Source organism: Symphalangus syndactylus, chromosome 10 (genome assembly GCF_028878055.3).
Source record: "Symphalangus syndactylus isolate Jambi chromosome 10, NHGRI_mSymSyn1-v2.1_pri, whole genome shotgun sequence".
NCBI classification, from domain to species: domain Eukaryota; kingdom Metazoa; phylum Chordata; class Mammalia; order Primates; family Hylobatidae; genus Symphalangus; species Symphalangus syndactylus.
The window spans coordinates 84,770,321-84,785,304 of NC_072432.2; the positions used below are offsets into that span (position 1 = coordinate 84,770,321).

Consider the following 14,984-nt stretch of genomic DNA (forward strand, 5'->3'; position numbering starts at 1 on the left):
TGTCCATTTGTGCAAAATGCCCCTTTCCATTCTTTTACTTTAATTCTATGTAAGTCCTTGTGTGTTAGGTGAGTCTCTTGAAGGCAGTAGATAGTTAGTTGGTGAATTCTTATCCACTCTGTGGTTCTGTATCTTTTAAGTAGAGTGTTTAGGCCATTTACATTCAATGTTAGTATTGAAATGTGATGTACTGTTGCTTTCATCATGCTCTTTGTTGCCTCTGTGCTTTGGTTTTTTGTTCATTGTTTTTGCTTTTTAAATTGTATTTTTGTTTTACAGGCCCTATGTGATTTATTCTTTAAAGACGTTCTGTTTCAATGTGTTTCCAGGATTCATTTCAAAATTTAGGGCTCCTTTTAGCAGTTCTTACAGTGGTAGTTTGATAATGGTGAATTCACTCAGCCTTTATTTGTCTGAAAACAACTGTATCTTTCCTTCGTATATGATGCTTAGTTTTGCTGGATACAAAATTCGTGGCTGATAAAATGTTTTGTTTGAGGAGGCTGAAGATAGGGCCCCAATCCCTTCTAGCTTGTAGGTTTCTGCTGAGAAATCTGCTGTTAATCTGATAGGTTTTCCTTTGTGCTTCTGTCTCATAGCTATTAAGATTCTTTCCTTGGTCTTAACTTTGGATAATCTGATGACAATGTGCCTAGGTGAAGATCTTTTCGCAGTGAATTTCCCAGGTGTTCTTTGTGCTTCTTGTGTATGGCTGTCTAGTATCTCACAAGGCCAGGGATGTTTTCCTCCATTATTCCCCCAAATATGTTTTCTAAGCTTTTAGAATTGTCTTCTTCTTCAGGAACAACAATTAGTCTTAGATTTGGAGGCTTTGTTCATATTTTCTTATTCATTTTTCTTTTTTTATTATTATGCTTTAAGTTCTAGGGTACATGTGCACAATGTGCAGGTTTGTTACATAGGTATACATGTGCCATGTTGGTTTGCTGCACCCATCAACTTGTCATTTACATTAGGTGTTTCTCCTAATGCTATCCCTCCCCCGGCCCCCACCCCCTGACAAGCCCTGATGTGTGACGTTCTCCGCCCTGTGTCCATGTGTTCTTACTGTTCAGCTCCCACCTATGAGTGAGAACATGAGGTGTTTGGTTTTCTGTCCTTGTAATAGTTTGCTTAGAATGATGGTTTCCGGCTTCATCCATGTCCCTGCAAAGGACATGAACTCATCCTTTTTTATGGCTGCATCTTCTTTTTTCTCTTTTCTTTGTTGGATTGGGTTAATCTGAGGACCTTGTCTTCGAGCTCTAAAGTTCTTTCTTCTACTTGTTCAATTCTATCGCCGAGACTTTCCAGAGCATTTCACATTTCTAACAGTGTGTCCAAAGTTTCCTGAATTTTTTATTGTTTTTTCCTTAAGCTATCTATTTCCATGAGTATTTCTCTCTTCACTTATGTCGTTTTTTAGATTTCCTTGCATTGGGCTTCACCTTCTTCTGGTCCCTCCCTGATAAGCTTAATAACTAACTTCTTGAATTCTTTTTCAAGTAAATCGGGATTTCTTCTTGGTTTGGATCCATTGCTGGTGAACTAGTGTAATTTTGGGAGGTGTTGAAGAGCCTTGTTTTGTCCTATTACCAGGGTTGGTTTTCTGGTTTCTTCTCATTTGGGTAGGCTCTGTCAGAGGGAAGGTATAGGGCTGAAGGCTGTTGTTCAGATTCTTTTGTCCCACGGGGTGTTCCTTTGATGTAGTACTCTCCCTCTTTTCCTATGGATGTGGCTTCCTATCAGCTAAACTGCAGTGGTTGTTTTCTCTCTTCTGGGTCTAGCCACCCAATTAGTCTACCCAGCTCTGGGCTGGTACTGGGGGTTGTCTGCACAGAGTCCTGTAATATGAACCATCAATGGGTCTCTCAGCCATGGATACCAGTGCTTGTTCTGGTGGAGGTGGTGGATGGTGCAATGGACTCCATGAGGTTCCTTAGTTTTGGTGGTTTAATGCTTTATCTTTGTGCTGGTTGGCCTCCTGCCAGAAGGTGGTACTTTCAGGGAAGCATCAGCTATAGTAGTGTGGAGAGGAACCAGTGGAGGGCTAAGCCCTAGAATTCCCAAGATTATGTCCTTTGTCTTATGCTACCAGGGTGGATAGGGAAAGACCATCAGGTGGGGGTGAGGCTAGGCATGTCTGAGCTCAGACTCTCCTTGGGCAGGTCTTGCTGAGGCTGCTGGGGGGAAATAGGGGGTGAGATTCCCAGGTCACTGGAGTTGTGTACCTAGGAGGATTACGGCTGTCTCTGCTGAGTCATGCAGGTTGTCAGGCAAGTGGGGGAAAGCCGGCAGTCACAAGCCTCACCCAGCTCCCCCACAAACCGAAGGGCTTGTCTCACTCCCACCCTGCCCCCCTCAACAGCCCTGAGTCTGTTTCCAGGCAGAGGGCAAGATGGGCTTGAAAACTTGCCCGAGGCTATCCTCCTCCTAGCTGGGAGAGAAAAGGGCTTTAGCTCTTCCTCTGCCTGTGAAGTCTGCACACCCGATTTGCACCCTCCCCCGAGTTCCGTCCAGGAGGCTTCTTGCCCCTTTCAAATTGTTACAAAGTCCAGCTAGAGATTTCCTTCTCCCTGTGGAGTTTTACCTCCTGCTCCTCTGGCCACCCTCCCTATGGATCCCTGTGGTGCCAGGCAGGAATGGGCTGCTTGGGGACCCAGCGAGCTCCCAGGGCCTTTCTGCTGCTTCCTCTACTCCTATATTTTGCTCGGCTCTCTAACTTGACTCAGCTCCGGGTAAAGTTGGAAACTTCTCCAGCAAGCAAATCTTCAGCTTCTCCAGTGGGACTGTGCATTCGGTAGAGGAGGGTCTCCCTGTCCCACTTCCGCAGTTGGGGCACTCACAATATTTGGGGTGTCTCCCCGATCCTGCAGGAGAAGTCCACTTCCATCAGAGGGTCTGTGGGTCCTCCCAGGATTGCTGGTTTGTCCTTGCAATCAATCTGGAGCTAAAATTCACAATGCAAGCCGCTGCATGCTGCTCTGTCCTGAGCTGCAATCTAGTCTTGCCTCTCATACGCCATGATCTTCTGAATCCCTCCTTGGAGGTTTAACTCCAAAGAAGTATGCTTCCAGCTGCAGGTTACTTGAATTTGGATAAGGAGTTATATTGGAATAGGGTGCTATATTCTGATTATTAACAACATAATCAATTTTCATTATCCGTGAGCTCAAAATAAGGTGAGTTGTACCATTTTTTAAAATTCCTGAAGTCGCTTCCTTCAATATGCTTCAGAACACAAAACCCACATTCTCTCACACTTACCACATTGTATTTCTTCCAATCCTATTTTGAAGACCGTGATTCCTGGGCAATGTGGAGCAGAGGAGACTAGAAAACTGCATGTAATGTGCAAAGCCAGTGATTCACGTGCAGATGCTCAAGAACTTATGTAGCAATCTTATCTGAAGACTTGAGCTCAACATCAATTTATTTCTGCACACCCTTTGGCCTAGCAATTTCATTTGTAGAAATCCATTCTACAAAACACATTTTTGTGTGCAAGTATGTATGTTGCAAAGATGTTCATGAAATCATTTTAATAGCAAAGAACTGGAAACTATAAATCCATTTTACAGGAACATGATTGCATAAATTATGGTATATTTACATAATGGGATCCTATGGAGCTAATAAAAATGAGGGCAGTCGGCCTCCATATGCTTTTCACAGAGATCGCTAAAACAGAGCTGTGGACTGTGCTATGGGTAATGATTTGGCAGTGTAGGTTCATCAGCTGTAGCAAAGGTGGAGAATGTTAGTGATGGGGTGGCTATGTTGGTGTGGGGGCAGGGCACACATGGGAAATCTCTGTACCTTCTACTCAATTTTACTGCAAATCTAAAACTGCTTTAATAAATAGTTTTAAAAAGAAAAGGGAAAAAGAACATTACAAAGGATTGCATAAAGTGAGATCCCATTTAGGTAGATATGAAGCAAATGTAGAGATGTGTGTATGGGAATCTATATACACAGATGCATACAAAGGGAACTGGAAGTTTAGAAGACACACCAAGTGGTGCAGCTCTGCCTCTTGGAAATAGGACAGGGACAGGGAAGAAGACACGGTGGAAAAATACTTTAACATTTTACTTCCTACACTTTTACGACAGTTGAATGTTGTACAGAGTAAATGCAGTCCTGTATTCCCTATGCAGGGGAAGAAAACACCACAGGATAAAGATGATTAATCAAAAAAATGACAAGACCAAAGATGAGCCAAGTGCCAATCATCTTTAAGTCAAATACTGTGTCGTAGAACAATCTAGCTCATATAATGTCTTAAACGTTAGATATTCTATTGGTTCATCAAAAGCCTAATATAGGCCAGCCATGGTGGTTCACGCCTGTAATCCCAGCACTTTGGGAGGCCAAGGCAGGCAGATCACCTAAGGTCAGGAGTTCAAGACCAGCCTGGCCAACATGATGAAACCCCATCTCTACTAAAAATACAAAAATTAGCCGGGCACGGTGGCAGGCGCCTATAATCCCAGCTACTTGGGAGGCTGAGGCAGGAGAATTGCTTGAACTTGGGAGGCAGAAGTTGCAGTGAACTGAGATCACGCCACTGCACTCCAGCCTGGATGACAAGAGCAAAACTCCGTCTCAGGGAAAAAAAAAAAAAAAAGCCTAATATAGAGTCCTACAGATGTTGCCAAGGAAGTAAATAGAACAGGATTGCTTTAATTCTTATGATTAAACTAAAAACAAAAATGCTGAAACCTTAGTATAACTTTAAATTATATATCATTTATTAAAATATAAAGATCTTCATTTACACGTTTTAAACCAAAAACATGAACAGGGGCATTCGTAATACATTTTGTATTGGTAGACCCTATCAAGTTAGTTTTTCTCACACATTCACCACACCATTGTTTTGGGAACATGTAAGTATCTTTCTCTTTATTATTTCTAAAATATAAATTTTGGACATTCAAAAGTGCAACAGTTAATGTGCCTGTGGGGATTATCACAGTTAAAAAAATATAAACAAAGGCAGTGATACAGCTTGTCATAAATGTTTTGGCAGTATTCTCCAAGTCTATATAGAAATACATATATACATATTGATGTATAACATCATTTTATCTTACGTCCCTCTTCACAAAAATAGGACCATTTTGTACAGATTGGCAGACCACATTTTGAGGACATCACTAATCGTTTAAAAAGTCACAAATTGTGTTTCTCAGGCCAGCTTTGATTGTCATACAAATAGAAAGTAGGAAAGATTGGCAAATTTTCTTCTGGAGACTTTGCAGGAGGCCAAAAGGAAACAAATCTGGAATTTGCTGAAAACACACACACAAATGCAGTCATATACAAATTCAGGTGGGAGCATTTGTTAGGACTGGAAACTGCTGGACTGAGAAGTTTCATCCGGTCTCATGATGTCATGCAAGGCTCACAGCAATATCAAAATGCAAAGCACCAACAAAATAAGGCTGTACAAGGGAGAGTGAGCAATAAACAGAATGCTTGAGCTGTGATTCTAGAAACACAAATGTATTTCAAGTCTAATTGGCTCTACAGAACCTAGTTAGGTTTTCGTTTTTAATTGGCCAATCTGGCTCAGCCTTCGCACTTACTATGAAAAAGGTGGAAGAAAGTTGGGGCTTGCATTGAGATTACACCAGTAGGTAGTCAAGTACTTTATTATTGCTTCTGCATCTTCCAAAGCATCACCTGCCGATAGTACACACAGTGATTGCAGTAATCACAGCCCATGTTTCATTCATATGGTATCAGCAATTAAGCAGTACTGCAAAGAATGCCAATGAACCCACACCAACCTGTTTGACAGTGTGGATAGATGTGACAATTCATCCTCCCATCTAACCTCAAATTATCAGTAAAACTTAAAATGTTTTTTCCACCAAAACACTGAGCTGGTTACACAGAGACTTGGAACACTGAATTGCATAATTTTTGTACATGCCTTTCCTTGGCGGGGTATGGAGTGGGAGGCACGAGACAGGAGACAAGGCAAGTTCATCTCCCCCATACGGTGGGAAGTAGCATCTTTACTTTTGGAAAACCTGTCAAAACCAAACTTTAGCTTTCTCAGCCTCAGCTAAGACTGGAAAGTTAAATTAAGGTCGCAATTGCTAGCTAGATGGCATTAAATGTCACTAACCTGAAGCCAAGGATTTAAATAGTAGGCTTCCTGCGTGGTTGAATTCCAACCTTGTTCCAAAGTTCAAATTATTTGTTTCCCATGGCAACTTCCTGAAACCTAAGTCAGTGTTTCTGAAAACTGGCCGATCAGAACAGCCAGGGAGTTTAGAAAAATACAGATTCTGGTTTCCCTCAGACTTCACACTTCAGAATCTCAAGGATGGAAACCCAGGATCTAGTCATCCTGGCTGCCACACACATTTGAGAACTGAGGATCCAGGCTAATGCACATCCAGCCTCCACTAAAGAATATCTTTATGGTCTTGAGTTTCAAACTCTTTCTCTTTGGGGTAAGGGGTGAAAGAAGGAGGCTGATGTCTGGGCATCCTTCTGACCCTTTCCAGGTTCATAGATTCAAAAAATGCATATATTGGGGTCGCCAAAGCTTTCACCAGGCATGAAGAAAAAAAAAAAAACTTCTGCAAATCCAGTCTTTTTGCTGATCATTATATTTTCCATTGGGTAATATACATGGGAAGTTATGTTCAGCACAGGTTTATGCCCCTACATTGAGAACTTTTAGGACTTAAGAGTTTTGTTTGTTTCTAATCCCATTATTTCAGAGGGCAGTTAATTGTTTTTTAATACAATGGATTGGGGAACCTATTCAGTACAGTTAAAAATTCTGACTTCCTGGACAACACTACTTTTACTTTGTTCTCTATGCTCAACTAAATTTAATTCACTAAAGCTATTACCATACTTTATAGAGAAACGTTATTTAATATAAATGTCAAAAACTGTTAAACTCATCACCTACTTAGTAAGGATTGTTTTAAATTGTGCTTTCTCTGGAGGGAAATCATGTTACATTATTACACATTTAGCATTACGGATAACAGTAGTAGTATTATAAATGTAGATTACAATATGAAAATGAGTTGTCAGGCTTCTAAATGACCAAAATCTATTAAACAAGGTTGGTTAATTATTATTCTTTATCTCTTTGACACTAAAAAAGATAGCAAAATGCTATAGTACCAGTACCTTTTAAGGTTCAAAAGTGGTTTTTCATGCACTTCTTTAAAAAGTTCAACAGCAGCTGATACCAGGTTTCAAGAGGGAAGTACATGGATGGATTGAGTGGTCTCTTCAGAAGTCCAAAGAAGATAGTTAATACAATCTAAACACAGCCTTGGTTAGAGTTATTTACATAATTACAATGCTGAAGTTCTGTCGCAGTATAAATTGTGTCCGTTGGACTCTCACCAATGTCCTTGAAGCACAAAGTTCACCTTCTGTGGCCTATTATTCCCTTATCCATCTATCTCCAAACTTCACACACCACTGAGATGCTACTGAGGCATTACAAGAGGCAACACTGACAAAGTCCGTTTCAAAATATCCCATTCATTCATATTTAGAAGGCTCCCAGAGGCCCTTGGCTGGGAACTTCTCTTTAAACATCAACCAAGTCCTCCTCTCAACCTCCGCATTGCAATAAAGTGGTTTTCTGAACGGGATCCAGAGGTGGCCCCAGAAGTGGAAGGAACCCCTTGAATCCGCCAGTTACAGGAAGCTGTCTTCCACCAGGTCTGAAGAGTCTATCCCGATGTCATCCATCATGTCGATGTCTTCAATGGTCTCGTCCTCTCTCTTGATGAAGGTGGAACTGCTGGAACCCGTCTCAATGGCGCTCTCTTCAGAGGTCTGCGAACTGGAGGAGGGAGAGAAGAGCAAAGATTACAACTCCTGCACAGAACTAGAACTAGACTGTGGCCCTCTAGAGACAAAGGAAAGCCTTTGGCATTCAAATTTGGGCTGCAGAGTATGGCAAGATTCTGCTCCCAGGCCTGACATGCTGTGGTAGGCCACGTGGAAAACCAAGGTCCACCTGTCATTTTCACACTTCAGCTTTCCTGCTTTTCTGCCGGGTCTTTCATCAAAGTTGCTGACAAGCTGCAAGAATTTCTACTTTCCCTACTCAATCCTAGTGGAAGAGAACATAAGCAATGCCTGATCCAAAGGCCTGGGAAGGCAGAGCAGAGGGTGAAGTCAGGCCCATCAGGGTGCAAGCTGCAGCCAGGCCCATCAGGTGCTCTCCTGGAAGCCTCCTGAGCATCCATACTGTGTTCTCAGGTTCTCCTGCCACTTGCCTGGAATGCCCTCTTCTCCTCTCTCTTGACATCCAATGCCCCCCAGTGGCCCCTCAACTTGAAGGCCCAGGTGACGGCTCCTTATGTACTAGAGAAGTGGCTGAAAGGGGAGTTCTGGAGTCAGAAAGCCTTAGGTCTGTAATGGTCCCCCCACTTACTAGCTGCGTGATGCCACACAAGTTACTTAACTTGAACTTGAACTTCAACTGAGAAAGTTCAATTCCTGGTGTTTCAAATTCTGCAGCTCAGCCTGTTGTAGCCCTAGAAAACTTCTGGGCACCTTTCTCATGTTATTTATTCCAATGTGACTTTCTAACTTTATATAAAAGCAGAACCCTCTTACTACTCAAATATTATTCAGAGCCCACAAATACAAAGTAACCAAATTGAGAAAAGATCTGAGACAGAGAGCCCTAGATTCACTGCCCAGCCTTCCCTGACCCCCGTGAAGTTCCATCACAGACCCCCGAAACTTGAAGGAACACCGTTTGCTCAAGAGATATAAACACATTATAAAAACTGGCCTGAGCAAAGCATAATAAAAAACCGAAGACTGATGGGCCACTGTGGTCTCATCTTCAAATTACATAACATATTCTAAAACAAAATAGAAAAGCCATACTTTTAAAATTACCCAGTTCATACAAATAAACAAGGGCTGTCTACATATTATACCTAAATTGGTTAACAAAGGTCACAGTCATAAGCCTCCAAAATAATGCTCTGATGGGAAAGAAGAGGAAAAAAAACACACACACACACACACAAGTAACTTGGACCTTGAACTAGGGGCCACTATCATCACCTTGTCCTACCTCTGTCCAAGGGCCATGCAAAGAGAGCAGAGAACTGGGGCCTGGTCTCCTCCATCTGACCACATGAACCAGTGATTCTCAGTCCTGCCTGGGCATTAGCTCCACCTTGGTGCTGAGTTAAAGAATCTAGGCCAGGCGAGGTGGTTCATGCCTATAATCCCAGCACCTTGGGAGGCCAAGACCAGCAGATCACTTGAGGTCAGGAGTTCAAAACCAGCCTGGCCAACATGCTGAAACCCCATTTCTACGAAAAATACAAAAATCAGCTGGGCATGGTGGCATGTGCCTGTAATCCCAGCTACTCAGGAGGCGAAGGTATGAGAATGGCTTGAACCCAGGAGGTTACAGTAAGCTGAGATCACACCACTGCACTCCAGCCTGGGTAACAGAGCGAGACTCCATCTCAAAAAAAAAAAAGAAATTCTAGGTAATAATCACCCAATGACTGATAATGTTACAAAAGGCAGACAACTGGACAGTGCATACCTCCTGACAGAAGCACACAGAACCATCTTTGAAGCATGTTTGCCAAAGACCTAACCTGAGTCAGGTTAAGTTCCTAGACTAACTACCAGTTTACAACACGTAGAGAAGACAGAAGCACCTGAGAAGGACACTACAAGGATGTAATCAGCAAAATTCTGATTGTGGGAACTCCACAGGCAAACACTATGGTTTCTTCACAAATAATATGTAAGAGGGCAAAAAAAAGAGGCAAAGTGAACTTACAGAGACATAGCAACCAAGTGCAATGTGTGACTCTTATCTGGATCTCAAACAGAACAAAACAAGTGTATGATAACATTTTTTTAACTTTTATGTTCAAGGGCACATGTGCAGGTTTGTTACATGGATAAATCACATGTCATGGGGGTTTGATGTACAGATTATTTCATCACCCAGGTAATAAGCACAGTATCTGATAGGTATTTTTTCTGATCCTCTTCCTTCTCCCACCCTGCACCCTCAACTATGCCCTGGTGTGTGTTGTTTCCCTCTTTGTGTCCATGTGTTCTCGTTGTTTTAGCTCCCACTTATAAGTGAGAACATGCGGTATCTGGTCTTCTGTTCCTGCATTAGTTTGCTAAGGATAATGACCTCTTGGCTCCATCCATGCTGCTGCAAAGGACATGATCTTGTTCTTTTTTAAATTTCATTTTTGTATTTTCCACTTTGTAAGTTCAGGGGTACATATGCAGGATGTGCAGGTTTGTTACAGGGGTAAACATGCGTCATGGTGGTTTGCTGCACAGATCATCCCATCACCCAGGTATTAAGCCCAGCTTCCATTAGCTATTCTTCCTGATGCTCCACCCAACCCCCAACCCCTGAAAGGCCCCAGTGTGTACTGTTTCCCTCCATGTGTCCATGTGTCCTCATCGTTCAGCTCCCACTTATAAGTGAGAACATGTGGTATTTGGTTTTCTGTTCCTGTGTTAGTTTGCTGAGGATGATGGCTTCCAGCTCCATCCATGTCCCTGCAGAGGACATGATCTCATTCCTTTTTACGGCTGCGTCGTATTCCATGGTGTATATGTATCACATTTTTTAAATCCAATCTATCATTGATGGGCATTTAGGTTGATTCCATGATTTTGCTATTGTGAACAGTGCAGCAGTGAACATACATGTGCATGTGCCTTTATAATAGAATGATTTCTATCCCTCTGGGTATATACTCAGTAATGGGATTGATGGGTCAAACAGTATGTCTGCATCTAGGTCTTTGGGGAATCGCCACACTGTCTTCCACAATGGTTGAACTAATTTACACCCCAACCAACACTGTAAAAGTGTTTCTTTTTCTCCAGAACCTCACCACAATCTGTTGCTTTTTGACTTTTAAATAATAGCCATTCTGACTGGTAGGAGACGGTATCTCAGATCTTGTTCCTTTTTATCAACGCATAGTATTCCATGGTGTATATGTGCCAGATGTTCTTTATCCAGTCTACTGTCAATGGGCATTTAGGATGATTCCATGTCTTTGCTATTGTGAATAGTGCTGCAGTGAACATACGTTTGCATGTCTTTATGGTAGAATGATTTATATTCCTTTGGTTATATACCCAATAATGAGATTGCTGGATTGAATGGTAATTCTGTTAAAAGTTCTTCGAGAAATCACCACACTGCTTTCCACAATAGCTGAACTAATCTGCACTTCAACAAGCAGTGTATAAGCTTCCCCTTTTCTCCACAACCTCACCAGCATCTGTTATTTTTTGACTTTTTAATAATAACCATTCTGTCTGGTGTGAGATGGTATCTCATCACGGTTCTGATTTGCATTTCTCTAGTGATCAGTGATGTTGCACATTTTTTCATATGCTTGTTGGCTGCATGTGTGTCTTCTTTTGAAAAGTGTCTGCTCATGTCCTCTGCCCGCTTTTTAATGCAGTATGATAATATTTGCGAGATAATTTGAACTTTAACTGGCTGTCTGATGCCTTAACGATTTATTGTCCCTGTTTTGGGTGAGATAATGGCATTGTAGTTATTTTTAATAACTGTTGTTCTTTAAAATAGAGCCCTTATCTTTAAGAGACACACACTGGAATATTTATGGGTGAAATGATAAGGTGTCTAGGATTTGCTTCCAAACAATCCAGGGGAGGCTGAGACAGACATGGCCATGCGTGCATCCAGGCTGGCAGAGTCCATAGTGATTGAAGCTGGGTGACGGATACTGAACAGCTCACTATACTATGTGAATTGTGCACATGTTAGAAATCTTCCATAATACAAAATTTAAAAGAAAGAAGAAACAAATCAGCCAGGGAGCAGTTGGCCACCACCCCCAGGGATTCTAATTTGTTGTTTTGGGTGAGGCTTGTATATCAGCAGTTTTTAAATCTCTGCAGGTGATTCCAATTCACAGGTAGGGTATAGCATCAAAGGACCCAGTCCTGCCTCTCTTCACTTTTTCCCTAATTCAATGACTATTTAAGACAATGGCAGGAGAGGCTTATATGATCTCAATAATCACAGTTCTGTATCAATTCGATCAAATTACCTGAGAATTTGTTCAAAGATTCTCCGCCAGGGAAGCATGTCCCTCTCCCTACAACATGCACATCCCTCCCCCAGCCCCAGGGGGAACATATTAGAATCATCTGGGAAGCATTTTCAAAACCATGCGGACCTCCCGAGGATTCTGCAACTTGTCCCTGAGTACATATTTACCAACCAGGAGTGCACCATTATCAGGGACAATGGGTCCTCTCCCTCAGGGCCTCTGGGGGAGGGGAAAGGTGAGACACTGAGGCTGCCCCCACAGCTACCTGTGTCTGTTCCTCTTGCCCAGGTCCTCCTCCTCAGGCACAGGGTCAATGTCAGGCAAAGGAATGATGTAGCCACTGTCAGCGCTCAGTCTCTGCTCATCCAGACCACCCTCCCAGTCCTTCAGCTTGTCTTCCTCGTTTTTGCAGGTGACACCAATGTACGCATTGTCTGAGTCCACACGCATGCGTGCCACAGCAGGATGGTCACTCTTCAGGAAGTCCAGGTGAATTTTTTCATAACTCTATAAACATTCATTGAACATATTTAATCAAGTGTTAACAACCAAACCTCAAAAATGAATAGAGACACTCAGAACTTACTATTATTTAACTGTACATATTTCCAAACTACCTGGAAGATGTGGGACTTAGTTGAAGGACAGTCATGTCAACTATCCCCAGAGACGTAGAATATGAAGAAGGGGCCATCAATGGTAAAGAGCTTCTGCCATTAGGTGCTAAGATACCAGTAGCCCCTTCTCCAAGTCAGTAGCTACAACCGAGAACCGTTCTGGTCCCCATCACGTTGCCTTTCCAGGGCTTGGATGGGTCCCATAGAGAGGCAGTGAGGACTTCTATTGGGTGGATAATACCCAAAGCCTTCATGATCCTTAAACATTGGAGAGGTCTAACATTGGATGTGAAAAAACCCTATTTTCAACAATAACTTCAATCTCTTCCCACCAACACATTTCCACCAGTCAGAGCATCTTTGACCAACCGAGGGTTAATTTCCTTCTGCCTCCTCACTGCCTCACCTGTGAAAGTTGTAGTGGGCAGAGAGATAATTAACAGACAGAAGTATTTAACTTCCAGTTCGGCACACAGTCTCCTAATGCTATTCCTCCTTGAGAAGAAGGAAGAAAAATGATAAGTATAAAAAGTCTACACAGGGACTAATCTGAATCTAAGAAACTGAGATTATGTCTTGAGTTTTCCTCTCAACACCTCAGCAGAAAGTTGTTTCACTCATTTACAGATCCTGCTTGGTTCCATGAAATTACATTTGTTCCTTTCAACAATGCTTCCTATTCCACAAAAAACCAGCTGGTGCCACAGATAACAACTGAGGTTGTTTCTTCCAGTCAGCTGGTAAAAGCCAATTTCACATGGATTTAAGTGCATTCAAATTAGTGATGTAATGGCCATGGATGCCCTGAGTCTTCTAACTGCACACTAACTTCTGATACTCAAACATCTGGAGAATAGTGCTTACAGGTACTGCACATTTAAGATGAAAGGAAAGCCCCACGGGAAGGGGAGGGTTTTCATTCATCATTGCTACTAGGGTCTCATGGAGCACCGCCATGAAGCCCAGCCACTGGATCACACAATCTTTTGCCTCTTTTGAAAATGCTCCTCTAGAACTGCGGAACAGCACAGCTCACTGGTATAATTTCCAGCTTTATCCAGACCTTTCCACCCACAGATCCAAACACACCTTCTTATATTGTCCAGGCAGCAGATTCTCCACAATCTCACTCAGGTGGTAAAAGGAGGGTCTCTTCTCCGGCTCACTGTTCCAGCATTTCACCATGATCTCGTAGCTGTGGGGACAGAACTCAAGAGTGGGCACAGGGGGAAGTCTCAGGGCCCCTCCCTCCCACTAGAACCACGGACTATGAACACAGGCCCCCGGGATGAGGAAGGAGCTTACACTTCACTGGTAGCGTGGTCAGGCTTGGCCATCCGGTACCCACTCTTGATCTTATTGTAGAAAGTAGAATCCACCATCATGCCGGGGTAAGGGGTGCCACCTAAAAGCCAAACAATAAAACACCAGGACTAACAAACGCTCAGTGCCTTGTTGAAACACTTGGCACGATAGAACACTGTTAGAAAACCTTTCAGATCCTATAGCCTTGAAGCACTGGTTTCTTCAAGAAAATTCAGTGTCATCATCTCCTTGACTTCAGAGACCAGCTCAAATCTTAAATTTAATTAGGACTCCAGGTTGGTCAAGTCCAAGTACCATCACAAAAATTCTACATCTTTAGAAACAAGCGTTCAAGTGTTTTTCAATATGTATGACTATTGGATCAACACAGACAAAATGAACTAGAAAAGCAAGGAGAAATTCTGAATCATTAAAACCCAGAGATTCTTTCTCACCAGGTATGTTCAAATAGCTCTAAAGCAAAAATCAAAGTGGCAGCCTCTCTGCTTTCAAGGGAGTACGAGACTCCATTAAGCCACTGGGGGATGATCCATTGTGATCATCCATGGAGGGAGAACTAGGATGAAAAAGGAGATGGGGCAGGAAGACGCACTTTACTATTACATCCTGATGACAGATAAATTCATGAAACATTTCACACTTTCAAAGCCAAGGCCAGGTCAAGTTAAGTTCCCTCTCTGAAGCCTTCCCACACTATTCCAGGACTCCTTTCTCTTTACTCAAGACTCAAATTACAATTTTAAATCAGCACCACACTGTTTATCCCTAAGTGTGTAAGTCTCATCTCCCCAGATGAACCATCCAGATGTCAGGGTTATGGCTCATCCTTCTCTTAGGGACCTCACCGGACAGCCCAAGGCACCTGGGTTGTTCAGCACCTGGGTTATCAAGACTGGCCAATGACAACCAGGAATGAGAGCCCTACCCT

The 14,984-nt window shown here is 42.6% G+C and overlaps 1 protein-coding gene across 3 annotated transcripts in view; it reads right to left on the bottom strand.

Moving 5' to 3' along the window:
- Nucleotides 1–4,732: 4,732 nt before the first annotated feature.
- Nucleotides 4,733–14,984, bottom strand: part of PDGFRA (platelet derived growth factor receptor alpha) — a 65,363-nt gene continuing 55,111 nt past the window's right edge. For all 3 annotated transcript variants that reach the window (XM_055294672.2, XM_063611222.1, XM_055294673.2), the window contains exons 20-23: nucleotides 14,036–14,135; nucleotides 13,820–13,925; nucleotides 12,379–12,620; nucleotides 4,733–7,840 (exon numbers count right to left, since the gene is read on the bottom strand). In XM_055294672.2, coding sequence (XP_055150647.2) covers nucleotides 7,693–7,840; nucleotides 12,379–12,620; nucleotides 13,820–13,925; nucleotides 14,036–14,135 — 596 coding nt within the window. In that variant the 3' untranslated portion in view covers nucleotides 4,733–7,692. The remainder of the gene's footprint in view (nucleotides 7,841–12,378; nucleotides 12,621–13,819; nucleotides 13,926–14,035; nucleotides 14,136–14,984) is intronic.